Source organism: Hipposideros armiger, unplaced genomic scaffold (assembly GCF_001890085.2).
Source record: "Hipposideros armiger isolate ML-2016 unplaced genomic scaffold, ASM189008v1 scaffold_1002, whole genome shotgun sequence".
Lineage (NCBI taxonomy): Eukaryota > Metazoa > Chordata > Mammalia > Chiroptera > Hipposideridae > Hipposideros > Hipposideros armiger.
In genome coordinates, this window is record NW_017732352.1 from 202,671 (window position 1) to 230,069 (window position 27,399).

General features: G+C 42.1%; 1 protein-coding gene across 1 annotated transcript in view; it reads left to right on the plus strand.

Moving 5' to 3' along the window:
- Nucleotides 1–27,399, plus strand: part of RHOJ (ras homolog family member J) — an 82,444-nt gene that overhangs the window by 51,593 nt on the left and 3,452 nt on the right. Inside the window, exons 2-4 of the mRNA XM_019631469.1 lie at nt 9,358–9,416; nt 19,198–19,362; nt 21,207–21,302. Coding sequence (XP_019487014.1) covers nt 9,358–9,416; nt 19,198–19,362; nt 21,207–21,302 — 320 coding nt within the window. The remainder of the gene's footprint in view (nt 1–9,357; nt 9,417–19,197; nt 19,363–21,206; nt 21,303–27,399) is intronic.

A 27,399-nucleotide genomic window follows, 5' to 3' on the forward strand; every position in this document is an offset into this window, starting at 1 on the left:
TCTTTTTTTTTTAGATTTTTTAGATTTTTTATTGGGGAATTGGGGAAGGGAACAGTGTTGGGGAATTGGGGAAGTGGAACATTGTGTTTTTCCAGGACCCATCAGCTCCAAGTCAAGTTGTTGTCCTTCAGTCTTAGTTGTGAAGGACGCAGCTCAGCTCCAAGTCCAGTCGCTGCTTTCAAGCCACCTGGCTGCCTGTTGGCAGCTCAGCAACAGTTCAGCTTGGGCACAGCTCACTGGCCCATGTGGGAATCAAACCAGTGACTCTGTTGCTCAGAGCTCGTGCTCTAACCAACAGCCCTCGTGGTGAACAGTCTTCTGTGTATACATTGGTGTGCACTTGCATGATTATTCCTGGGAATGCACTGTAGAAACAGGATAACTGAATCAGAGGGAAACCCACGTTTAGGCTTTTGATCTGCACTGCCAAATGGCTTGCCAGAAAACTTGGTCCAATGTACATTTCCTACAGCAGCGTATGAGTGCCACATCATCACATATTCATCAACACCGGGTAGCATTATCTTTGTTGATTTGACAGGCCAAAGATTGCACCGTGTTTGATTTTATTTTTTAACTCCAATATTCACTGGCCCTTTATTTATAAATTGTGTATACTTTTTATTTTCTCTTCAATTATTATTCTTATTGATTAGAAAGCACCCTTATATATCAAAGATAATCAATCTGTCACGTTTCCCAATTCAAACACCCTACTGGAATTACTTTAAACTTATTAAATTGGGGAAGTATAACATCCTTACAATACAGAGGTTCCCACCCAAGACCATGAGCTATTTCCCCATCTGTCTTCTTTTATGTATGTTAGCAGAGTACGCCTTGTGCTTTTTTTCATAAAGGTCTTACACATTACAAGACACATTACAGTGTTTGTTGTTGTGAAAATGATATTTTCCATCATATTTTCTAACTAGTTATAGCTGGTACCTGATAGAATTTTTATGAGCCTCATAATTCTATGAAAACTCTTGACAGGAACACACTATTCCACTTTTATCATCACCTAGGTGCTTGAATTTCCTTAGTGGCTGTTTCTAGAAATGGAGGAGAGAACGCTGTTATAAACAGATTGCCTTGTTCCAGTACTGTGTGTCAGACAGTATCAAAAAAATAATATCTGTATAGCATTTCATAAATTTTATTATGTTTTTTCCTTGTTATTACTTCATCTAAAAGTCACAAAACCTGTCTAAAGTGGATGGGATACTCTAGAATAATCAAGTTCTTATTATTATTCTCATATTAAAGATGAGGAAACTGAGGTTCAAATCTGAATCACTAGCCTGGAGAGCTTAATAAAAATGCATACTTGTGGGATCCACCACAAACCTATTTCCCCAGAATCTTAGGGGTACCATGTGAAACCAAGGAATCTGTGTCTTTAACTAGCTCCCTCTGGTGGCTGTCATTTAGATCACCATGTCACAGTCAAGGCTAAAATTCAAAGTCTCTGTCTCTAAATTATGTATTTATTCCACCATACCTCTGTGGTAGCTTGATTATTGTGAGTTTCTAGCGATGTACGAATACGACTGAAGGGCTGGTAATTTTTAAGTATTTCTTTGCACAGGGGATCTGCAAAAGTATGCTCTGGTTTGCAGACCACAAGCCTCCATGTGCAGGGTTTATTTACAATTCAGTCATTTCTTCACAAAGTCCTAACTAAAAGACAGCTCCCCTGTCCTCTGTTGCTGCTGCCAGGCAGCCTGGCTACTCTAACTTGCACAGCCACAGTGAACCTCAGGACACCTTGATGGTAGCCGTGCCCCGCTGGTCTGGAGTCCAGCAGCCCGATAGCTTGTGAAAGTTGCCTGGAAAAGTGGAAGTGTACCGACCACAGATCCCACCCAGGGGAGCTATGTTTCCACGACATCCCCTCACAACAGGTATGCCAGATCTAGTGTAGGATGTCACTTCTGATGACCCCATCCTGCCACTTCAGTGTCCAAAAAACCTCATGGTGACCCTTTGGGAAATGCCAAAGACTCATCTAGAGAAAACAGACGCCTCAGAGAAAACCTCCAGCCTGGGTGGAGTTTAACGCACTTTTTAGTCACTCGACCAATATTAATGGAGCTACATGCCAAGCCGATGCTGGATGCTGGGATGGGAGAATAAAGAACATGCTTTAGGACCCAATGGGCAAGTGAGCATGGGAGAGGCTTAAGGTGTTTGGTAGGCATCAAGGAGGAGCTATGGAAGTGAGTTTTCTAGGTTACGGGAGTTTTCCAGGCTCACAAGTGTAAGGAAAGCATTCTAGAACTTCTTTTCCGGAATTCCAGAGGGAACAGCTTAAGCAAAACATCATGAGTACAACAGATTGCAAGAAGTTCAAGTTGTAGGAGGGTAAAAAAATAAAAGAAATGGAAAGGTAAGCCAGAGGCCAGGTTACAAGAACTCTGAACAAGGACTCATTGGAAATGACGGGAGCCACAGTTGTGGGAACTGGTGGCAGTGAGGAAAACGCAGCACAGAAGATGGAGCCTGCAGAACCGGACGTGGATTAGAAGCCTTTTGCAACAGGCAAGGTTGGGGGCGAGGGGCTACACTGAGACAGCTACAAGGATGGTAAAGAGAAATCAGGTTCTAGAGATACTTCGCAGGTAGAATTGGCAGGATGTGAAGACCAAACAAATGTTGAGGAAGGAAGGGTGAGGCCAAGCAAGACTGAAATTCCAGGATGTGGATGTCATGGAATCATGGCTCCGTCTTTGGTTTGGCCCCATCCCCAGTCAGTTTCAAGAGCCTTGGAACTGAGCAAGTCCTCTCCTTCCCCTTCTCCCCCCTCCTCCTCCTCCTCCCTCCACCTCCTCTCCCTATTTTCCCCCTCCTCCTTCTCATCCATCGTCAAACAAGTACTGGCAAGAGAACACCTTTCCTGAACAGCCATCCCACACCCAGCACCGGTGTAACTTCATTCCAGCAAGCTCTATGCCCCCAAAATATTGTTGTTTAAGAAGCCATGTGCTCAGTGATGCCACTTTACGTGTGTGCAAGCTTTGGTGCAAAAAATTGTCATATGCATGATCTCCTTTGTTCCTCAAATAAATTTCATTTTGCCAGTAAAAAAAAAAAATCAAGACATAGGGAAGCTGTGGCTGCCTCAAGATCCCAGAGTTCTTTCACAGTGAGTCAAGGGCTCCAAACAGTTCTTCTGTCTTAAAATACGGGGCAGTTACAGCTTGGAATAACTACAAACCAAGTCCCCTGTCACAATAGGCACACCTAACAGATAAAAGAAACATGACCAGGGATGGAAGATGCACAGCAGATATGCTCCCCTGTTCAAATGAACTCTCATTACTGTAGGAGGAATACACAAAACTCACACACAAAAAAACCCTCAACTCAGAGTCCTAGTAGATTTTCAGGAAGCCTAGTGAATTTTCTCCTCCGTTCTACAAAAACAGGACCTCATGCCAGCACATCAAGTAAGAGACCTCCCTCCAGAGCAATTTTTATTTCACACACACACTGTCTGCTGCTCAGGAAACAAGAAACGTTCTTTGCAAAGAAGGGTAACCAGCAGGCTGAGGTGAGCCCAGATAAGAGAGAAGGGTTTCAAGTCACATTAAGAGGATGACATATTTTGGAAGTTTGAAACCTCACCAGGAAGGAATTTACCACCATTCATATTTATGAAAATGTATTGATTATGTCTAGTTTCACATTGTTTTCTAACTTATTTTGAGGGGAATCTCATCCCGATGCTTTTGAGTTGGTTCCTTGTAAAATATACGTGCATATTTGCAAGGTTTAAACCAGGCCACAAACACACACAAGCAGCCTCCAAGAGTGCACACCGGTGCTAGGTGAGTTACTGTCCCAGACAAGATCTTCCAGAAAGGAAGAGGAGCAGGGGTGAGGGTCAGTTCAGAGCAGGAAAAGGTCAGTGCTGCTGAAGACACCCTGGCAGCAAGGATAACAGGGGTCAGAACTGTGAATTCTTTTTTTAAACCCTCCATTTTTTGCAGCCCCCTAGACATGGGCAGGTTGCTATGATGATTATCCCCGACTTCTGAACAGCTTAAAAAAGAGTTTTTATGTCCCACTAGGGTAAACACAATTCGTTCATTTTCCAAGTGAAAGAGAGGACATGCTGAGTTGCCCAACATCTCACCAAATGGATAGCAACGTATGGACTTGAATTCAGGCATGAATAAAAATGATCTGAAACTTGGATATAAGACAGAGCAAGCAATCATCCTTTCTATGCTGGGGCAGTGTTTAACAACCTCCCTCAAGGATTAATAATCTAGAGGAATATACCTTTATTTGATTCTGCTATTAACTTAAAGCTTAGGCTTTCTGAAGTTGCAAATCTTATTGAGTAGAGGTACAAATAATTGCTGTTTAATTTTAAAATATCAAAGGCTATCTTTTCCATAAGGCAATAACCAGTTTCCTATTGAACCTGGCCATCTTATTCTAACATTTTGCTTTTTAAGTACCTATAAATACTCACTTCCTCAAAATGATCTTTGAGCAAGATTTATCATCTTACTGGGTAATAAATCTTTGACATATCTTCATCCTATATTTGCATGAGAGCCATGTTTTTAACTTTCTTAAAATTCTATTTCTTGCTATGTCTATAATCTAGTGTTTCTTCTTCTGAAATAGCATCTTTATGGTACTACATCCACACACCTAGTCATGTCTGCCTCATCCTACCTGCCAAACAGAGTACAAGTACACTCAGCATGAGTGATGCAACTAGCCAGCTATGTGCTGGGAATGCAAGGGTACTTGGAGACTTCCTTCTACCTGACCTGACATTTCCACCATTTGAGTTCTTGAAACTCATCATATATTCATAATATTGACTTCAAAAGGCTGCTCTTGACAGCTGAGATGGCCAGCCTACCACCCAACAAGGAAGTGGCTTTGAATCAGGTTCCTAGTGTTGCTGCCATGGGCTGGACTGATCAGCTGAGCTGGTTTACAGGAATGACCAACATTTCCTCATCCAAGATTGCAAACGACACAGTTTTTTGAGGTGACTGAAATGCTATGGGGAGTAAGCTCATGTCCTGCCTGGGACATTTTCTCTATGGGTGAAACTAACTGATTTTCAAGAGATCAAACCTATGAGACTTAGATTTTATTAGCACCTCACTCTAACTCACAAAATTAACCACAAAGAAGAAATACAAGGAAGCAAAGAGTTTGATGGATTTGGAGAAGAAAGCCTTCATTTTATATACTTAACAGATCACTGACAACTTTTCACACTTTATTGAGAGAACCATCTGAGCCATTAGCAGGTCATTTGACCCACTCTCTTTCAAACCTCTCTAAACTCAGAAAACAACTCTAAGAGCTCTGAGAATAGAAGGTGATCTGGGATTTTAGCCTGACCCCTATGCCAAGCAGATTTGCTAGCTGCAGGCACTTCCCAGCAATTAGTGTCTTGCCAGGGAGCTTCAGGGTGCAGCTCTACACAATTGGAAGAACTTTCGTCTGCCTGAGTTGCCCCTGCTGCTCAATTTCTGTACTATGTACTCAGCATCTACTATGTTTGCCAGGAATTGTGCTGCATACTTTGCGGGACCTGGGGTGTGGAGAGTCTGTTCTCAAGGGTCTTGCTGTCCAGCGGGAGCTGTAAGACATAGATCTAAATACTAATAGCGATCATTTAGGGGAGAAAGTGATGACTAATTCACAAATATTAAGATCCCACGATGTGCCAGTTAATGCACACGGGGTATACTGTGGAAAGCAAGCTATTATAGAATGGCCCTGTCCTTAGACTAGGTTCAATAAGCATTTGTTGAAGGAGGGAAAGCAACGATTGTTCAGCACCTACTCTGAGCAAGGCTGTGTGCCAGGTGTTTTCAATTTAATTTCCTCCTCACAATACTTACTTTAGTAGGTAATGTTATTCCCATTTTTTAAATTATTTTTTCAGTTACAGTTGACGTTTGATATTATTTTATATTATTTTCAGGTGTCATGCATAGTGGTTAGACATTTATATTATATATGCAGTGATTAGTCTAGTGCCCACCTGGCACTATATATAGTTGTTGTAACATTACTGACTAGATTCTCTGTACTGTACTTCACAAATAAGGCAAGAGGGGCTCACAGATGTTAGATGACTTTCCCAAGGTTGCTCAGACAGTGACTAGGAAAAAGATAGGATTCAAACGCAGAACCATCTGACTTAAAAGATCCAGCTCTTTCAATCTCACTACATTTATTATTAGCATTTTAGGGCATACCTGCCTTCTGTGCTGTTGTGACTCATTTCCAAATTGAGAGGCCCCATAGGACATTGCAGCTTGTTGGCAAGCACTAAGGCGTCTACTGCTAGTCCAAGATAAAGACTCACAAAGCCATTTGTACAACCCACAATTTGTGACTAATGCTTGGATCTGTCTCTAGCTGTCCCCAGATATTCTCTATCATCAACTATGTGACCCACTTATCTTCCTTCCAAAAAAAATGGAAAAATAAAAGGGCAGAGAAGAGAATAAAAGTAATTTCCTGAGATAGGGGCATAAGCTCTGCCCCTTTCCTTTCAGATTCCTCCAGCAGGGCTGGGCAAACACACAGAGTAGACAGCCACTACCCCAGCGAAGCAGAAAGCAGACATGGCTTCCACTTTCATCCTCTCTCCTCAGCCATTTTGCCTTAACCCAAGGAAGTTGTCTTTGGGAAAAAGAATAATTTGGGACTTCCATTGCTTAACAAGCCTTCAGAATAAATTTTAAACTAGTGAGTCAGGGCAGCCCGACCCTGTATGCCCACCTCTTCTGCCCCATCTTCCTGATGCAAATCAGTAGCTCCTGAGCCGCCCCTCCTCCCAATCCCTAGCACACCCAAGATAGCTCCTGAGCCACCTTGTCTTGCCCTCCGGGCATCTTAGGTAGTTTGTGAATCACCCCTTGTCAGGTTCCCAGCACAACCCAGGTAGCTTTTGACCCACCATTGCCCCACCCCCAGTGTACCCAAGTAGCTCCCGTGAACCACTCTTGTCCCTTCCATCAGCGTACCTTGGGTAAGTTTTGACCAGCCTTGGGATTCAGCTCAAACATACACCGGGAAAGCCTTCTCTGGCCACGCTCCAGTAGGGCATGTGCGCCCACGCAGTAGTGCCCCGCGGCATGTTCCCACACCCCACCGGCACGCACACGCACGTACGCACATTCACGCACGCCCAGTAATACCTTTCATGCGAGCTCCCACATCCCTTCATGCCGCCCTGGCATAGCATTTACCAGGTTGCATCTGCTCAGGCCTTGCTAATAAACCCCTCTCCACACTCCACAACAGGAGGAAGTGTGGCTGGTCTTTCTACTCCCAATACTGAGCAATCCAGGGACCTAGTAAACCTGGAGGAAGGGAAGGAGGAAAGGAAGGATGAAGGGAAGAGAAGGCTGTGCGCAGACTGTCAGCCCACAGCCCACAGCCCACCCTTCCTGGGTTGGTCCCAGGCTCAGGCCTGGTGCAGTTCCCTGCAGTCAAAACTGTGAAGGGAGAATGAGGTGAGGCCTTGAGGACAAGCAGGCTGGAGGGAATGGTTGTTCTCTGAGAAAACCCGAGCAGTACTTTCAGGGCTCCAGTAAAAAAGGTCAGAACCATTGCTTAGGAATATGTGCAGTGCCCAGTGGAGCCCTGAGGGTGAACCAGTTTCTAGTGCTGCTCTACAGATGGCCATGGCTCCATCCAAGAGGGTCTCCGGAACAGCTGCCCCTAGCCTGCATACACTGGGCTCACTAGAGGCAGGAAATTCCATGTGTAATGGCTGGATTTATTCCCCTCATTCCTTATCCATTACGAAATAGTGAATTCGTCACTTAAGAACCCATTTGGGCAGATTTCGGAACATCTGACTGACTCAAGCAAAAGCATGCAGGAAGAGGAAAACAAAACAGGACATGGAGCTCTGGGCCTTGCGGTCTCACCTTCATTTTCGTTGCTAGCCTGACGTTGAAAGGAAGTAAAAATGTTTAAATGCCCCTCTTCTATAAATAAATAAATAAAGCAAGCCCCTCTCTGTCAGCGTTGTCACCAGGGCTGGATTGGAGCCTGGTTTACCACTTAGAAATACACTTTTAAAAGCTCATCTGCACGGCTGCAGCCATGTTATCAAGCTGAACAAATGTTGATCTGAAGAGACAGAAAAATTATTCTCAGTCTGAGGAGGCACTGCTGTTAAACAAGTTCTTTTCAAAGAATGAGCCACTAAGAAGTACTTTGCATACATGTAAGCCATGAACCTCAAAACATATAAAAGTAAAATCAGTACCAAATAGCAACTCGGAGCAGCAGACTAGAGAATTTGGCTGGCATGTGTTGGAGATATGGTTATAAAAGGTTGCTTTTCAGTTTGTCTTTCATTTCCTGCACAGATAATGGTAGGAGGAGTCAAAAAATCAGCATTACATTGTATTTGCACATTTTTTAATCAACTAGGAAAAATCACATTCTCCTTCAGATTTTACTTCCTTTCTCTAAAAAGAGAGTAAATTTTTTTTTTAAATTTAAATTTGCTCTTTCCACTCACCAAGAGAATTGTGTTATTCTTGCATTCAATCTGTTCCATCTCAGTTTAGTTTCAAGTTGAGACTTTATTTCATTTCCAGACAGGTACAGAGTAGTTAGTGTCCCTCTATTACTTCTCACTTTCAACAATTGCTTGGCAAAACAGTAAGCCAGGTAAATCAAACTCTCCACTTTGCTCACTATATACACCATTTAGGTATGTGACACCAAACCTATACAACATATTCTCCTGCAACTGAGGTTCAAAACTGTAATGAGTTGAGCTAAAGCACAGGAATAGTCAATTAAAAAAAAAACTTTCAAAAATAAATATTAAGCATCTTGTTTCATTATTTGCTTTGCTTATACATTATAAAATATGCAGGTGGATTAATATCCTTTGTTTTGGGGGTTTTATTATCATTTCAGAGACAGATTAAAAACAGATTTCTAACACGGAAGTTGCTTACCCAATTCTGTATCATAAAAGGTGGCTCACACCAAACAAAAGAAGAAAATAACCAAGAAAGGGTCCAGCATTCTTTTCCCTCAGGAGCTTGATATTCTAGGGCCTAATAAGAATCAATGAGCAGCCTACAGAGTGCCTTAGTGGCACCAACAATATTCATCTAATTTGAGAAATTCGGACTTGGCTCAGCCCATCCACTCTCAGTTCAGCTCAGGATGGTCTTTCATTTGGAAATCATGCTGTCAACTTGGTTTAGAATATACATGGATGAGGCATATGCTTATCCTTGCTGCCCAGGGAAATGTTGGCATGGAGAAACATGAAGGCTGCTAACTGAAGCTTGCATTTATGGACTCTCTTCTCTTCTCCCCTAGTTACTGTGACAGTGGGAGGCAAACAACACTTGCTCGGACTGTATGACACCGCAGGACAGGTATATTTTTATTATCTTGATTCATGTTTATTATCTTCATTCATTCAATAGATATGACCTCTTCTGATCATTTGGGGGGGGGGGATTTATTGTCTACCTAAATGACAACCAAAAGCACATTCTTAAGATCTTAAAGATATTTATAATTACAAAAAAACTAAATCATTACATGCATGATTCAAGGTGTTGATTGGCAAATCATGATTCATTCATTCATTGGTGACTAACAATAACCAAAATAATACATTTGGTCAAGATTTTCAATTTCTTCCTACCTTACCAATTCCAGATCTAGGATTACTGTGTCAGTTTCATAAATGTGAGTTTTATCCATTTTTGTGTTGTTATAGTCTTTGCCCAACCTTTATTTGAATTGCCTAATGAGCTATGGAAAGGTCCAGAAAGAAAGGGGGGATGGAGGAGTGGGGCAGGCGGGTAGGAAGAAAATTGAGTGAGTGTTGGAAGGAATAAAAACCAGAACTAGATGTTTTCCAAAATAAATGTCAACCTCTGAATAACTAGGGGTTGGCTCTAAATTCTCTAAGATTCTTGAAATATTCTCATTCAGTCAGATATGTTTCTTCAAGTTGGAAAACCTGGCCAACCAATAATGTGAGGCAATGACTAGAACTCTCAACACTTAATCAGTTAGCACACGCTCTACTTGAGTGAAAACGTCACCTTATCTTCCTTTCTTCACACCATTATGAAAAGTTTCTAATGTTATAAGTTCATGGTTGGAGGGGAAGTAGTTAAGCATTTGACAGCTGTGGCCCAATTTCTTTGATAGCACTTTTGTTACCATATGTCTTGGGTCATTTATTTAGGTCAAAATCAGCAGGTTGTTTAGTCTGTCCAAATTCATACATCTTAAGTTCTTTGGAGTGAACGTGTGACCATGCTCTTTCCCACTGCGAGCTTCCTGGTAATTGCTGTTTGTAGTTACACATTCGTTTAGGCCTTTATTCACAATTATCTGGAGAGAGGTCTTTTTGCTCAACTTGAAAGCTCTATACTAGAAAAAATAATAGTAAATAGAATTTTCTTTAGGATTTCTGTGCGCATTTGCAAGGAAGGACCCCTGTATACATGTCTGAGGGACATCAACGGCTGGTGTTGGGCAGGCCTGGGAAGTGGGGAACCTGGAAAATCTAGCACCAGCCTCAAGGCTCCTAAGATCATCCCGTTGCCCCTCATTGGCAGATGGCTGTTTGGGCCAGCGACTCTCTGGAACTGGAGAACTCACATTAATACCAAGACACATGACTAGGAGAGGATTCCCCCCAAATAGGAAAATCCGTTTGGCTCCTCTGAGCTAAGCACCAGGGCCTCCGTGTAGCTCATCCTTGGCTGTTTCGCTACCAGTAAGCATTCCAGCCATCAGGGTACACTGCTCTTTGGGCTGGAGTTGCCTAATTCAATCATATAATCATTGGGGTGTCCCATTCATCAGGAACTCACAGCCTTAAAGAGAGAAGCATTTATATCCTTCTGCTCTGTAGTCAGATTTTAGAAATATAATCCAGTTTGAAAAGTTCAATACAGCAAGAATTCTTGCCTGACTCTGAAACCTCCCTCTGTGTCCCTTGCCTTCTAAAAACCTCTCTGTGCCCCTCATGCCCATCTGGTTCTCCCCTGCTCTGTAGCGATCCCTGACAATTGTTAGATTCTGGGCATTAATTACCCCCAGCACCACCTCCCAGGGCTTTCCTTAATTTCAAATTCAATAAAACCGTTGAAAAGCCCTCCCGGACTTGAATTCTTCTTTCCTATTACTCTATCCCTTTTAGACAAAATTCTAAATAATAATAGGATAGGAGTCGAAGCTCTAAGGCAATGTAAAAGCATCTTTAAATTCCAAATTGAAGAAAGCATTGTAACCCAATCCTCTGACACAGGAGAAAGTGGTGAGCACTGATAAACTATAACAACAAATGGGTTATAAGCGTTTTTCCAACTTTCTCCTAATGCTTTCCAGCAGCTGCTTTGAAAGCTCAGAGGTATGGTTCATAGGGGAGCATAAAGCATGGGGGGAAGGAATCAGAACACATCTTAAGTTTTCTTCTAGGGCTCAAATTCTATGATTACGACCTTTAAAAGATGACTTCAAGAAAGCCTAGAAGAACTGGAGTCATCAAGCAAAACGATTTGATGGTAGACCTAAGGGAGACCTTTCAGCAGTCAAGGATTATTAAATGTCGGGATTTGTTACACTAAAGGATGACGTGTAATTTATCTTGTAGACCAGGGGTTCTCCAACTTGCACAGGCATCAGAATCACAGCCACTGTGCCCCAGCCCCAGAGTGCCTTACTCTACAGGGGAGACCCAAGAATTTGCATTTCTAACAGTTTCCTAATGATGCTGCTGCTCATCTGTACACCATACTTTGAGAACCACTGTTCTAGAACCTTGCCACTCGAAGCGTGGCCCACTGACCAGCAGCATCAGTATCACCAGGGACCTTATCAGGCCCCACCCACAGCCTACTGAATTCGAAAATTTATTTTTAAAAGATCCCCAGGTGATTCGTATGCACATTAAAATTTGAGAAGCACCACCCTGGGAGTCTTTGGTAGTTGAACCAAGGTTCCTAACATTAGGAGGAGGAAGTAGAAAATGACCATTACCCGAGTTGATTCCCATGGTTCTGCGCCTCTGCCAATAAGGCTTTGTTAACAAATTTAGTTTAGAAGCATCGTCTCAAAGTTTCCATTCTTTGCCTCAGTTAGAATAATCCACCCTTCTCAGTTATACATTTGCAAATGTTGCTGAGGTCACATGGCTAAGGAGCGTCTAGAACTAACTCAAAAAACTCATTTGGCCAGAGCTGCTAATGGAAATAGAGGTGATCACAAAACCAACAGATTAATCTTTGAACCACAAAAAGGAAATAAGTCTCTGAACCCAGCTAGAGAGTTCCATCTTGCTATGAATAATTAGATTTCTTACATGAATAAACCAAGGAGCAGTGGCCCTCATCTTTGTCTTGAGCTCACTGTGGGTCAGAGTTGATTTCACAACCTCAAGAAGCACTCGAAAAGGAAAAGTGATAGGAACTCATTATTCCTACCCTCAAAGTCACCCCTGAACAAAATCGTTGACCTGGTTCCCAGCACTTTGCCGCACTTAGTCGGCTTTGGGGCACAACTGCAGCCCCACCAGCCCTGCCTGAGACCCGTTTCCAGCCCTTTACAAACCAGCCAAGCATTTGCTGAAGACAGTTTATAATGAAGTCACATGCATACATTGCCAGCACATGGCAGCTGCTATTAAACATTAGCTCCCAACCCAAACCCCTGAAACACACTAATATTTGGACTTTGAGTGGAGTCTTTTGAAGACAGTCTTCAGATGTCTGGTTCATCTGTTAGGTAGAATTCCAAATACAGTACTAGGTTAGGCAGTGAAGTGAGGGCTTTTTCACAGGGTAACTCTGCATCTTACCCCTCAGCTCACGCTGGGGAGGCAACAAGGCCAGGCCTGTAAGCTAAATCTCTTCAGGTCGTGCCAAGTCATCCTGTTCGGCGCATGCCCCAGTAGTATATTACTGGAAGTCTCTCTGAAGGGATCTCTAGAGTTCAGGTCTTTGGCTTGACTACAAAGAGCCCAAGAGCCAACGTTTCCATGACGTACTTGCAGGCGGGTTTGTTTAGAGTGCATCGTGAGAGACCACGTGGGGAGCAGGCTGCTGCAGCAAAGCCAGGGCATTCGCCAGCTAAGAACTGCCAGACTGGGAGAGGGGTCTTCCCCAGGTCATGGCTCTGAGCCAAGCCCCTCCCACTTCCCTAGGGGCCACCTAGAGTGGAGCCCTCTGTGGTTCTAAGACATCTGGCCTCCTTCTCTGAGCAGGTCCTGGACTCCATGAGCCGTATGAGTAAAGCCCTGCTCAGGCCAAACTCCAGGATGGACATACTCGTATCTCAAAGGCAACATTTGCAACAGTGGCAGTTAGTGGTGGCACTGCCAGGGAGAAACAAGAATCTTCTGGGGTCAGGAGCCTGGTTTCTCAGCAGGGTAAAACGCTGAGTTCTCTGCGCACAAGCCCCACTGGATCGGGGGCTGCCTGCATGTGGGCAAGCAAAGAATGGTGTCTGTCACTGAGAACCCACAGCTCCCAGCAGCCTGGCTGTCACAGTGACCGTGGGAATGTGGGAGCAGGAAGGCCATCCGCTGCACCCCTTAGCCAGGGCTGCATACCACATGTCTTCACTGGCCCTGATTTCTGAAGTCCCCTTTTCCCAAAGGGCTGAAGAAAGAGATGTGCAACCAAGTAGTACAGCTGGGGTTTATTAATGGCGACCCAGGATCCACTTGGAAAGACGCCAGCCTTCGCCTTTGCTATTGGCTGACCCAGTAGGGCCATCTGGAGCACAGAACCTGGCATCAAACCTCTATGGAAAGTTTGCCTAAAACCTCAAAATAAATGTTTTCCTCAATGAGCAACTCAACCTTTCTTGCTCACACGCATCGTAATGTGGTTTTGTAAGTGTGCAAATTGGGGGGAGGGGGTTAGGAAGAAGTTTGTCAACATGACAAGTTATAAAAGTAGCCTTAGGATACGATCTGCTCCCAAAATTATGAAAATTTGAGCTGTAGGGACATTGATTCAGAGGGTCATTCGGAGTATTGGAACATTTGGGTTTCATTACTGCTCTAGAAAAGTTCATTTCAGATTCAGCCCTTGTACCCAAGGAGGGTATGGACACTGCAGCTGTTGATATGGGAGGATGGACTCTTGACCACTAAAGAACTTACATTGTTCTAAGTGGCCTACAAATACTAACACATTTCATTCTCATAACAACCCTATGAGGCCAGCACTATCAACCTCAGTTTACAAATAAGGAAACTGAGGCAGAGAACACTCACCCCCAAGATCACATGGTAATCACCAGCAGGGCTGGGATTTGAACCCAGAGAACATGCCTCCCAGTCCATGCTCTTAAGCGCTATGCTACACTCCCACCCCACACAGCTTGTCCAAATTTTCCAATCCAAGCCTGACAAATACGAGTGTATTTATGGGAGAATATAAAAGTGAAAAATCTGAAAATCTGGTATAAATGTCAGGAAACCCAAGAAGACTTGGAAGCAGAATTCTATTCCAATTGAACGTGGGTATGGGGGTTGGAGGGGTGGAGGGAGTGCCCAGTGCAGCTCCCCTGGACACTCAAAGTGTGGTCCCTGGGCCAGCAGTGTCTGCGTGACCTGGGGACTTGTTAGAAATGCAAATTCTTAGGCTTCATTCTAGACCTGCTGCTGATTAAGAATCTGCAGGTTAACAAGATCCCAGGGGATTTCAATGTACATAAAGTCTGAGAAGGGTAGTCTAATGGTTTCATTTACTCACCACCTGTACCATCTAATGTTAAGGATGTCCCTGCCTTTTTCTAATAGTCACCCATCGACATCCCAGAACACCCGATCTGCCTTCAAACTGAACACTCTCCTCCTGCCTTTGTAGTGAGGTTGGGTGGGAAGTTCTCAAAAGCCTACTCTAATCCCACCCCCATCCTCAGCCTCTTTCTCCACTTTAACCCTCCACAGCCCGATTCCAGTCCCTCTGTTAGGTTAAAAACATTGTCTCTTCAAGAAGCACTCAAGCACTGGTCTCCCATTCTCAATTTCGAAAACCAGCTAGCCTATTTATCCACTCCTTACAGCCCCTTTACACCAGCTCAACAAGTGATCCTCCAACCTAAGTTCCAAACATGCTCCATCACACACACACACACACACACACACACACCACTTAAGTTATCAGCTGGTACAAATTCAAATCCCTGAACCTCCCACTTCTCAGCCCTCATCCCAAGGGAAGGAGGGAACTTCCTTTTATTAATCCTAAACCCCCTGCCATGTTTCATTGCAGCAGCCAGTGGCAAAGGTGGGCTGAAATGAGCCCGCCAGCCCAGGTGTGAGCCTCCTTTAAAAGGTATGTGTGCTCTGTAGTCCCCATTTAATCACTTAACCTGCCTAGAACTTTGGTTTCTTAAACTATAAAATCGTTTGAGGGGGTGCAGCCCCTCCCTCAGAGCCTCAGCTGGGCGGGGTGCCTGGGCGGGGCCTGAGAGTGGGCGTGCCTAACAAGCTCCCCCGGGATGCCGGTGCCGCGGGGTGGGGAACATACTTTGAGAGCCACTGCACTAACCGATCTGTCAGAACTCGTCCAGTCTTAAAAATTATATTTTGCCAATTCTGCCAAATAAATATTCTACATTGTTATCACAAAGCTAACAAAGAACAAGCGAAATCTCACCTAGTGCTCGTCCACTTAAATCGAATTGTTTCTCATATTTTCATTTCTTTCCCCCAACTGGATTGCCAGTTCTTAGTCACCTTACTTACATAGTTCATATACCATCCTTAACAATGCTAAACGTTCAGGAGGCAATTAATGCATTTTTTAAATGGAATTACACAGTAAGCCTAAGGTTTCTACGAAAAAGAGATCCAGAATACAGAGTAGGATAAAGCCCAGCGAAGGACACTGTCAAGTCACTCAGCTGAGCAACCTTGGCTACCCTGCCAGGAGGGTAAATAATCACAAAACCGCACTCCTCTCTTCCCTCCTGCGGTCAGCCCAGCAACCCGTTGTCTTCCTAAATTTTCCATAATGTAAGCAGAACTGTTGTGATAGCTTCTGGGTAAAGAATCAAATAAACATGATCCTTTCAGACTACTTGTTATTTGCTCCTTATCTAGTTGAAACATTTCTCTCCTTTGTGTTTTTTGTTTCTTGGCTTTAAGGTTTTAAATTTACAGTGTCTGCTGCCATCTGGTGGTAATTTCTAATAGCTGCAAGCCATGAAATAGGTTACACCCGTCTACCCTCCCACGGAGCAGTGGCCCTCATCTTTGTCTTGAGCTCACTGTGGGTCAGAGTTGATTTCACAACCTCAAGAAGCACTCGAAAAGGAAAAGTGATAGGAACNACCCCCACCCCATGTTCTAATATTTCTTTTCTTAGCTCCCTGGATAAAGCACTAATCTAGATTAAGATTCCTTGATAACTGAATTTTCAAGAAAGTGCTTGATCTGTCACTTAAAATTCTGACCTGAAGCAAATAGTGTGGTCACAGTTATGAGCTAGAGCTGGATTGAGGCTAAATACTACATCCTGGTATTTAATAGCCCTGTGACATTTGCCCATTGGTGAACTGCTCTTACGCTTAACTTCACTCTTCTACGAACTGTGGACATAGATGGTACCATCTTTGTGAGGGTTCAACAGGATAATGCATGGAAGCATTTGAAACAATGCCTGGCCCTTAGCAATAGCCCTTGATATATGTCCTTGGTTGATGGTGAAAATGATGATAGTGAAGATGATGACCATGTAAACCAGTTGTTCTCCACTCCAGACCAATGAAGTCAGAATGCCCAGATGCCCAAGTCCCCTCTCCAGAGATTCTGATTTAATTGGTCCCAAAGTAGGAGGGTGGGTAGTGGCAGGTAGTTGACTAATGAGGCATCAAAATAGTCTTAAAACTCCCCTAGGTGATCCTATTGAAACTACTGCAGTAAATGACCCACAGAAAAGCCATGTGCTCATTTGCAGTTCACTGCAGATCCGGTGTCATCCAATCAGTCAGCAGCATTTTGGAATATTTGCTGTGGACAGAGTACAAGTGCAGCATGAGAAAAAAAAAATCAACACAGTCCCAGCTCCATATATGACAGTTCAGATAGGAGGGTGAAGTGGCAGAGGGAGGTGGTGTCATAGACAGTCAGACATTATGGCCTGGAAAGGAGAGTTAGTGTGTGGGCCTCACAGCTACTCAGAGAGAGAAAAGAGAGAGGCAGAGGGACCATGAAAGAGAAGGTTTGGTCTCCAGGGCTAGTTACATGAAGAGGAGGGGGTGGTAGCAAGAGATGAACTGTCCCCTTCTCCACCTCATCCCTGCCACCACTACCACACAGACACAGACAGACATGGACACAACTCGGCTGAGACGCAGCCAGGAGGCCTGGCTCAGCTACCCAGTACGACCAATGTTGATTCAGCAGTAATGCACCCAACTCCCACTCATTTGCTTTAATAGAAATGTAGTACAATAGCTGATTTTTTAAGTTTATTTTTTAGGGTTTTAGGGTATTTCAGCATCCTTGTCTTCTTGCATTGCATTTTCTTTAGGTGGCTAAAAAGTTTTGCTTGGGTTTTAATAGCACTAGCAGTAGGAATAGTAGCAGGCATGCGTCCCGAGCCCCTGTGTGCTGCGTACTCAGAGTAGCTGAGTGATAGATGAACGCATGCCCACCAACCAGAGATGACCACACCTAACATGCTAAGGGACTTCCTTTCAGCCACATGTGTACATGTATGTGTACACCCCCGTTTTAAAAAGACATTAACAGAGTCAATATAAAGATGGTGAGGTTGATATTTGTAAATACCCATGACATATTCAGTTTAAAAAAACAACTAGCACAATAATATGAACTATATAATCAATTTATCTTTTTTAAACTAAACATGTATGTATTATATGTGTAAATAAATTTAAAATATCTGGAAGGATGATGTTAAGTAATGGAATACTATTAGAGTATTCCTATATTTCTAATAGTATTAGAAATACTATTAGAGATCACATAAGGGATGAAAACAAAGTTTCGCTTCTACTCTATGTACTTCTGGAATGTTTGAATTTTTGCAATGAGCATATGTGAGTTCTATAATTTTTTTAAATGTTTAGTACAGTAGTCAGGACCCTAATAAATGAATTCATATGCTGCCAATGTCTATGTACAAATGTATGTGATAAGCATGAACATATAGGTCTGGTTGCACCTATGTATGTATAGTGTGTATATGTGTGTAGTATGTATAGTAGGTGTGGTATGTATGAACACATGTCATATTGTGCTATGTGAGGGCATGTAGGTATACATAGAACATACACATAGATAGTAAAAGTATACACTCATACACATAAAATTACTTTTGGCTTATGTGTTACTAAATTTTATGAAAAATATATAAAATCTTCTGTTGAAATAGCAGATTTTACCTTGGAACCTCCTAAAACACTTTATGTACAATAAAAGGTACTTGCTGTCATTTTTCCCAAAGTTGAGATGATGCACTGTTTTACTTTGTCTTTATTATCTCCCACTAAAACAGCGTATACATAAACATTTTAACGTAACGTAACCAGAAACTCTTCAATCAGAGCCTATTCTGGTCCAAAAAGTCTTCGGGGAGAAAATGATTAAGCTGGCATTTTATTTATCAGGCCACTCTATGACCTTCAGGTAGACGTAGACACGAATCCCAAATACTGAGCCCTAAACCCTCACACAATATATTTTTTCCACTACTGTGGTGTCTGATTTGGCAACAGCTCTTTGCTTTGCATTTTAGTTAGCTTATTCTAAATTAAATCTGAATGCATTTTTTAAAATTGTATAAGGAGAGAATTTCTGGCCCACCAATTTAAATCCATATTCAGGACAACACGGAGAATTGCAATAATCCTTGTTGAATTATGTACATTAAATGGGCGAACTTTATGGTATGTAAATTCTCTTACTAAAGCTGTTAAAAATGTTGTGTTTAAAGTTCATCTTGAAAAGGAGCAATTTATAACCTCCATAAACAACTAAAAGGTGTTTTCCTGACTGATAGCTCCTTTATTTCTAGTAACAGAGGGAAGTGCCAGATTGCAGGGGATGGAACAGGGTCACAGGGTTCTGCAGCAGGACCTTGCCCCATCACTCCCTGGAACCACATAACCTACCCCACTCAGGCTGTCCAAACTTTGCTCTTCCTGCAGGAGGACTACAACCAGCTGAGGCCTCTCTCCTACCCCAACACTGATGTGTTTTTGATCTGCTTCTCTGTTGTAAATCCTGCCTCTTACCACAATGTCCAGGAGGAGTGGGTCCCAGAGCTGAAGGACTGCATGCCTCATGTGCCTTACATCCTCATAGGGACCCAGGTGAGCAGGCGGGCGGTGGCACAGGGGTGGCAAAAGAGTAAAGACCTTTTAGGTATCTCTTGAACCTCCTATTCTAGCAGGCACTGCAGAGGAATATCTCAGATATATCAATCCTATGAACAGCTGTGCTTAAGATATGCATGATTATTTAGCCACAGCTGAAATTTGATGTGAAGCAGGAAGTTTTGATGTGGCCTTTAAAAATGACTCTCTCAGCTTTTTATTTTTAAATAATAACAAAGTAATTTTTTAAATCGACGCCCTTCTCCAGCCCTAAGCCAGAGGAATGAGGTGGGGACATCAATTACACCTATGACCCAATATTTATTTTACGTCTAAATTCCATGATTGTTTGAAAGTCACCGAATAGGTATGAATGAAAATGACCCCAGAAATCAGAATGGTCCCATTATGACAGGAACTCCTTAGTAATACTCCTGGAAAAGGAAGACAGAAATTTTCTCTATTCCCTTTAAGCCCCTTGGCCTTCCAGATCTTAGAAAAAAAGCAAAGAGACATAACAGATAAACCTGTGATTGTAAAAGCCATTCAAGTGTTTTGAAAGTTAATAAAGTTTCATAGTTTGAATTTCCAACAGTAATTGCACAAAGGTGTTAAACATTGTTCCATCTTTTTATGGTTTTAAATAGGTTTTGTTCTTTGCTACGTTAAACCCAATTATTATCCCAGAGATACAGAAATAAATAATACTGAAGGGTTTTATTGTTGTGTTTTATACGCTGTTGCTTTCTATTTCTCATTGTACATTCTGCTTAACAAAGAGAAATTCAAAATAAAACATAAAAGAAAGAAAAATATTTCCTAAAGAAGATATGAACATATAACTAACACATCCACAAATCAGAATACAGTTAATGATTCTGCTCTGAAAGTTGATTGTTTGTTTAAATGAAGCTTTTTTCCTTAATTCCAGATGATAACGTTTGACTATATTGATGGAGCCCTGATCCCTGGCTGCCAAAATATGTGACGGGATATGCAACCATCCCTGTGTGATTCGAGCCTAATGTATAACAGATGAGCACTAAGTTGAACAATTAAGGCCCAAAACAAAAACTACACAAATTAGTAAAGCTGCACAATGTGCTTATAAATGGAACCCTAATATATAAGTATATTTTTTTTCTTTAAAACACAAGCCTGTATGTGACCACATTCACACCCATTCATGTATGCATGGGTTTGCATACACAATGAGATTTAAAAGCAACTAAATTACTTAAATTACAGATCCTAATTCAAACATACATGCGATTTTCAAAGTAGTTCTACCTTTGAAAATATGAATGCTTATTCCTTGTGCAAACCCTTTGGAAATTCCCCTTTAGGACTTGCCTTCAGAGCCTGCGGCACGTTCAGTAAAATATTCTCATAGGCAGCAAATCTTCAGCCCTGCAGATTTGGTTTCGAAAAGCCAAAATTATCTATTTCTATAGGAAATAAACTATTAAAAATTAGTCACGTAATTTAGAATCAAATGAGCATTGCTGTAAGGTAGTAAGACATTATCTCGTATGTCCAACAAGAGGACTTTAGAAACAAATAGAAAATTTCAGAACACATCGGAGACAGCCACAGAATCATTGGAGTAGTCCTCAGCTCCCAGGGTAACTGCTCTGCAGGGGAAAGCCTGATGTACACATTTCCAAAGAAATCACTTTCATTTCTAGACATATTATGGGCACGTGTCTGAGCTTCCTCAGAGAAACTTTGGCAACTTCATCGATGTCTAGGGGGGAAAAAATCTCTATTATGTCAGTTTAAAATACCTGGTAATGCCTGAAAACACTAAATGCGTTAATCACATGTGTGTTTTTTGCCAGATTGACCTCCGTGATGACCCCAAAACCTTGGCCCGTTTGCTGTACATGAAAGAGAAGCCTCTCACGTACGAGCATGGTGTGAAGCTTGCCAAAGCGGTACAGTCAGATTTGAATTTAATTGTAAATGTATGCTGAGAGAAGAGTGTGGGTGTATGCTTTGGAATGGGTGAGCTATGTCTGCTTTCGCTTCAAAGTGCAATGTGTTCGGACTCTTCCCTCTGCAGTACAGCCTCCACCCCTGTTCTAGTCAGGCCGGAAGGGACCATTTGGTTAGCGTTCTTGTCAGCCAGCATTATCTGTTTTTCATTAAGAAAGAAACTTGGTGAATTTAAACAGCTGGGGCACTTAGCATTTGATTTAGCAACCCCTAAGATATCAACTTGCCATATTTAGTATGAATAAAGAGAGTCATTAGATATGTATTTGTAACTCTCGCTGCTTATTATCGGTATAACTCATTTAAATGACCCCCTGAAAAGCATTTTGTGGTTTTCTTGGGAGAAACTTAGGTTAGCGCCTGACGGTTATATTAGCTCAGTATTTCTCACCGTATAATGCATAGCCGCTTAGAGAGGCTGGTTTATGTCACAAACAGCTCTAGAAGAGTAAGGTAGTCCAAAAAGTAACTAGTTGGAGAATCCAAGTTACGGATAATAGCAACCTGCTCACAGCTGGAATTGTTTTCACAGGCTTTTCTTCATTCTTGAGAGCTTAACCATGAATAGTGATTTTTTTCTAGGGGAGGGGAGGTGAGAGAAATACTTTAGAAAGTATTTGCCAGACACCAAATCTTTGTCTCCCGATTAACACCAGCATGTGTACAAAAGCAGCTACTAAAATGGACACAAGAGGATGAAGTGCTTTATGCAAGACAGGGTTTATAAATCATATATTCATAACCTGAGTCCACCCCCTCTGATTCAGTCACAAATCTATGGACACAGGCCAGAGGTTTCAGAAATTTCTTTTAACTTTCTAAAGGAACTAATCCTGCAAAATGCATGCCCTGAGCAGAGTTAGCAGTCAAAATTGATCAAGAATAACATTAACTACAAATTCCTCATTAACAAAAACATATGCATTCCTCTTATTAAAACTTCCTTATAGGTACCCAAACTATGATACATTTCAATAGAAATGAATTCAATAAAATCATGTTTCTATGGATGCGGTAGAGGAGACCATCTCACCAATACTCTGAGCGCTTCCTACTTCTATGACTAGCAATGTCAGAACCACCAGTAGGGGCCATTCACGGAGTTCTTAGGATGCTCTGCACTTTACAAGCTCTGTCTCATTTCAGCTTCACGATGACCCTCCTAAGCAGATAGTTTGTCTCATCTTACAGAGCAAGAAGCAGAGTCTTAGGGAGATAAACATATCTGAGTCACACAGTGGATAATAACACAAACAATTCTAATCCAGCTCTGTGCACATCACCCCACGTATCTGACCATTGTGGAAACTGTCTCCTCCAATCCTTTATTTTTCCTCCTGTAATATGGGTATGTGTCTATAGTCTCTTCTAGCTTTTCCTCAAACATCCAGCTTAAATGATCTTACTAAGGTGCATAAATATGTACCTTCATAAGTGATTGTATGTGATTCCCAGCTACCCATTTTTCACAACCAGGAGGTCCCAAAGGCTCAGCAGCTGCTTTTCACAGGAGCGTGGTTTTCTGTGTCACTTGCTTCTGGCCTGTCTCCCACCATCCTCCTGTCAGCATCATAGCCCGCCTTCTCATTTACGAAGGTTTCCCCCCCCCCTCTGAAAAGAAGTCGTTCTGAAGCCTCCCATCTCATTTCATACTTATTTTAGGAACAATGGCTGAGTTCACCACTTTATTGCTTTTTTGCCAGTTTCTCCTAGCAACTGCTCTCAGATATGGAAAGAATCATGTTTAGCTTACAAAATCCAATTTAGAAGAAAACCAAGCAAGAGTTTAACTTGTTTTATCACAATTCGTGTAATTATAGAGACGCTTTATGTTTCTCTGCTCCCTGACTTTCCTGTCAAGTACTTTATAATAACAGCTGGCATTTATGGAGTGTTTGCAGTGTGCTAGGCTTGGAGCCAAGCGCTTTACATGCTTTGTCTTAATTAATCCTCACAGCAACCCCCTGAGGTGTGTCTATTATTATCTCCACTTTCCTAGAGGAAACTGAGGTTCAGAGAGGTTAAAACCACACTGCTAGAAAGTGGCAGAGCTGAGATATGAGAGTGGGCTTTACCCACCAAACTCCTCTGGCCCCTCCCATAATCTGAAAAGAAACCCTTGGGTTTGGTGCTTCTGTTTTGACATGCTAAAGCCCCATATTTTCATGTGCATGGTCTCCCGATAACTTAAACATTCCGTAAATTCAGATTTTTCATCTCCAATTCCTTTTGTCCAGTACTTTTAAATTTCCAAAACATTTTTCATCTATCATCTATTTTTGGTCTGAAAGGGGTTTTATTTTATTTTATTTTATTTTTTTAAGATTTTTATTGAGGAATTGGGGGATGCGAACAGCGCTGGGGAATTGGGGGAAGGGGAACAGACAAGTTGCTGTCGTTTTGTTCTTCAGTCTAGTTGTGGAGGATGTTGCTTCACTGGCCCAAGTTGGCACCATCATTGCGCTCTTCCCGGGTGAGGCAGATCAGTCGCCAGCTTCTGGACAGTCGCTCACAGCATCTGCTAGCCGCTCATGCTGGCTGCTGGCTCACGGTAGCTCACGGCAGCCCACTGCAGCAGGGGCTGCAGCCTATGCCGTCACCAGCGACTCATGGCAGCCCAGCTCCAGGTTGAGCTGTTGTTCAGCATCTTAGCTGTGGAGGGCAGTGTCACTGGCCCTCATATGTGGGATCCGAACTGGGGCCCTCTGGCGTCCCAAGCCAGCTCTTAACCAACATGCCACTCAGCTGGCCCAGGGGTTTTATTTTTAAAGGACATCTTTATATCAGACCTGTTTATAATTCTTTACACTCCAAAGTAAAACCTATTTACATAAATATTTTGTATCAATTTATAATATTCATTGTCATCCCTTTACTTGTTGGATCCTCCCTCTTCTTTTCATCACTGTGGTTTTTTAATCTTTGGTCTACCTTTCCCACTCTTTGCTCATTTGTGTATGTCCATATTGCTAGATTTATTCAACAATAATTAACTGAACACCCAATATCGGCCAGGAGTCATGATACCCTTTAGCTCTAAGATTATAATTCTTCATGCACTCTTTCTCAATTCCATTTGATACAACCTAAACTTGATTTCCTAAGTTCAGACTTCCTATGGTATTTCTTGATAAAACACTTTACCATCTTCCCTTTTTCAGTCTTTGGCCTCTTTTGCCCTCTTCTGCCAACTTCTTCCTCCTGTTTTATGTATTGTTGTTCTCACTCCTGTCCTCAGCACCTGTTTCCTGCCGGGCTTAGAAGAGGCCCCAGTGGGGTTTAACGTAGCAAACTTGCTGCAAAAATTCTGTTATCAATGTTTAGCCATGCTAATCAATTTTAGTCTTTAACACCTTCCTCCTGACCACAAAAGGCACTGTCACCCTCCTTGTTTTGTGCACTAACCATTTCTTCTTTCTCTCATGGTCATGAAAACCCTTCACTCCAGCACTGGGGTCTGTATTACAGAGAGGAGGGAGAGACAGCCCCTGCTCTCAGGACACCCATTGGCGAGAAGATAAATACAACAACATGTGTGTGCAAAATACTAAGGTAGCAGAGACAAGGGAGTAACAGAGTGACAGACACATGCAAGGGAGAAGGAGTCAGAAAAAATTCCTTGGAGCAATTGACATCTGAGGCAGGTTTGCAGGATAAGGATATTTGTTGGGTAGACAAAAATTTCAAGTAGGGAGACCAGTACATTCAAAGTTATTTTTAATGCGATTTCATGGCTAACACTGAACAATTTGGAAACTACATAAAAATACACATTCCTGGCTTCTAAAAAGAAAAATCAGAAGGTCTGGTGACACGAGCCAGCATTTCTGCATCAACTGCAACTTTTAAACTGTCTTCTAGACAAGCTATGTACCCTTCAGTTTGCCACAATGCCCCCAACTCTATGTTAACCTACACTCAAGCAGTGCACTCGCATTATCCAGCCCTGGGTTGGCAATCTCTGCCGTACAGTCTTGAAAAATTCAACAGCAAATACATCTAGCTTAGAAACGCTTTTCCTCTTTCAGCAATTTGAGCATAATGCTTATTTGTGGAGATGGGATTTCTCTCACAAGCCATTCGTTCTTTTTCCTTTGTGTGGCTCTCAAGTTGCCCTCGCTTTCCTAGTTCTTACATAATAAAGAATTCCCCTGCTATTAGCCACTTCTCTAGAGACCGGCTTATTCTGTTTATTCCACCAACCTCTTCTCTCCATTTATAGGACAGGCCTTCCTCTTCCTTCCCTTCTTCTCCCATCATTCTCACTAAGTCCGTAACAACTTTGTTCATTACTTTTGCTCTTCCAGCTACATTTCTTCACATTTGCTAGACAGCCCAACAGAATGGTTAAGACTCTGGCTCCGGAGACAAATTCAAATCTCTGCCATTTTCTTGGTTGTGTGTCCTTAGGGAGGTTACTTAACCTCTCTGGGCATCAGTTTTCTGAGCTGCAAATGACAATGGTGATAGACTTAACTCATAAAGTTCTTGTGACATTTTAATAAGCTAATGTCCCACGAGGTCCAGGTCAGGAAACTATTGTTGTTAAATCTGTGTGCCCTCTCAGACATGTCCACAGCTGGGAAGACCTCTTTGCCTCTATTCCTTCTGGTCACTCACTTATCTTTTTCTTTTTTTTTTTTTATTGTTAGTTTCAGGTGTACAGAACAATGCAATAGTTATCCTTTTCACCCTCACTTAATTTCTATATGTCCCACCTCTACGAGGACGACCCGGAAGAAGTACTAGGTTTTCTTCCACTTGATTAGTCATTGTAGGATTGTTTGTTTGTTTGTTAATTTCTTCTTGTCAGACTCCTGTATGTTCTCTACACCTCTGATAAATTTCTCAACTTTGGGACAATAAATTTTAGCTATTATAAAGTTATTAGAAAAGTGTTTTCAGTTTACACTCCTCAATCTCTGTTTTTCTTTCTAGAAAATAAATCATTTTGGTAAAGCATGTTCCAGTTTACTAACATGTGCATCTAAACAAGGATCTATAAATCCTGAGCCCTTACAGGTTGGTTCTAAGTGTTTGGCTGGTGTAGGTCGCTTTGCTCCAAGACGCAGAGGAAGTTGCTGCTGTAAGAAAAGCTGTATTTCCTTGAGGCAGTTTTCCATTTCACATCTTTGAGGGTGCAAATGGGTTGGTTTGTTTGTTTGTTTGCATTTTTAGCAATCCTCATAGCATGGCTGTGACTTTTCCCAGCACCAGGATGAATTATTCTCTCTGACCCTCACAGCCCTTGATACATGGTTATAATACATACCTCAGAACTGTGTTCTGTTTCTCACACATATTTCCCAAATCACACCCAAAATCTGTTTGCTACTTTTCCTGGAACTACGAGTACAAAAGAATGTTGTATTAACCTAGTTAGACAATAATTCCTTGATCTACTATTGCATTATATTCAGAAACTTCTGAATGGGGAAAGACAAGTTTGGGCTCCTCCTGCACCGGGAAAGGCAAACTCTGACATGCTGTCAGCAGCACTCTGGGGGGAGGACAAGGAGGGTGTGCACTGGCCCATCTTGCAAGACCCGATGGCCCAGAACCCTATGTGTGAGCCAAGCTCAGCTCAGCTCTCCTGTAGTTTCCAGAATTAACTGGGGCTTGTGATTGTTAGTGGAGAGGTATTCCAAATAGAATGAACCCACAGCGCTTTGCAGGTAATTTCTTCAGGATGACTGACAAGAGCTAGCACATTACAAGTGGTCATTCAATTGACGCATTCATGAGAGGGCTGTGTTTTGCACATGCGTTCATATCAAGCATTGGACACAATTCCAAAATGTAACAGATGACATTTCATGACATTATTAGGAAAATTTTCTCTACCTTTTTACCCCTCTCTTGTATCCAGGTTTTTAAAATTATAGATAGATAGATAGATAGATAGATAGATAGATAGATAGATAGATAGATAGATAAATTTTTATATATTATATAATATATACATATATATAAATTTATATAAAATATAAATATATATATAAAATATTTGGATTATGTTCTAATCCAAAGGCCAAG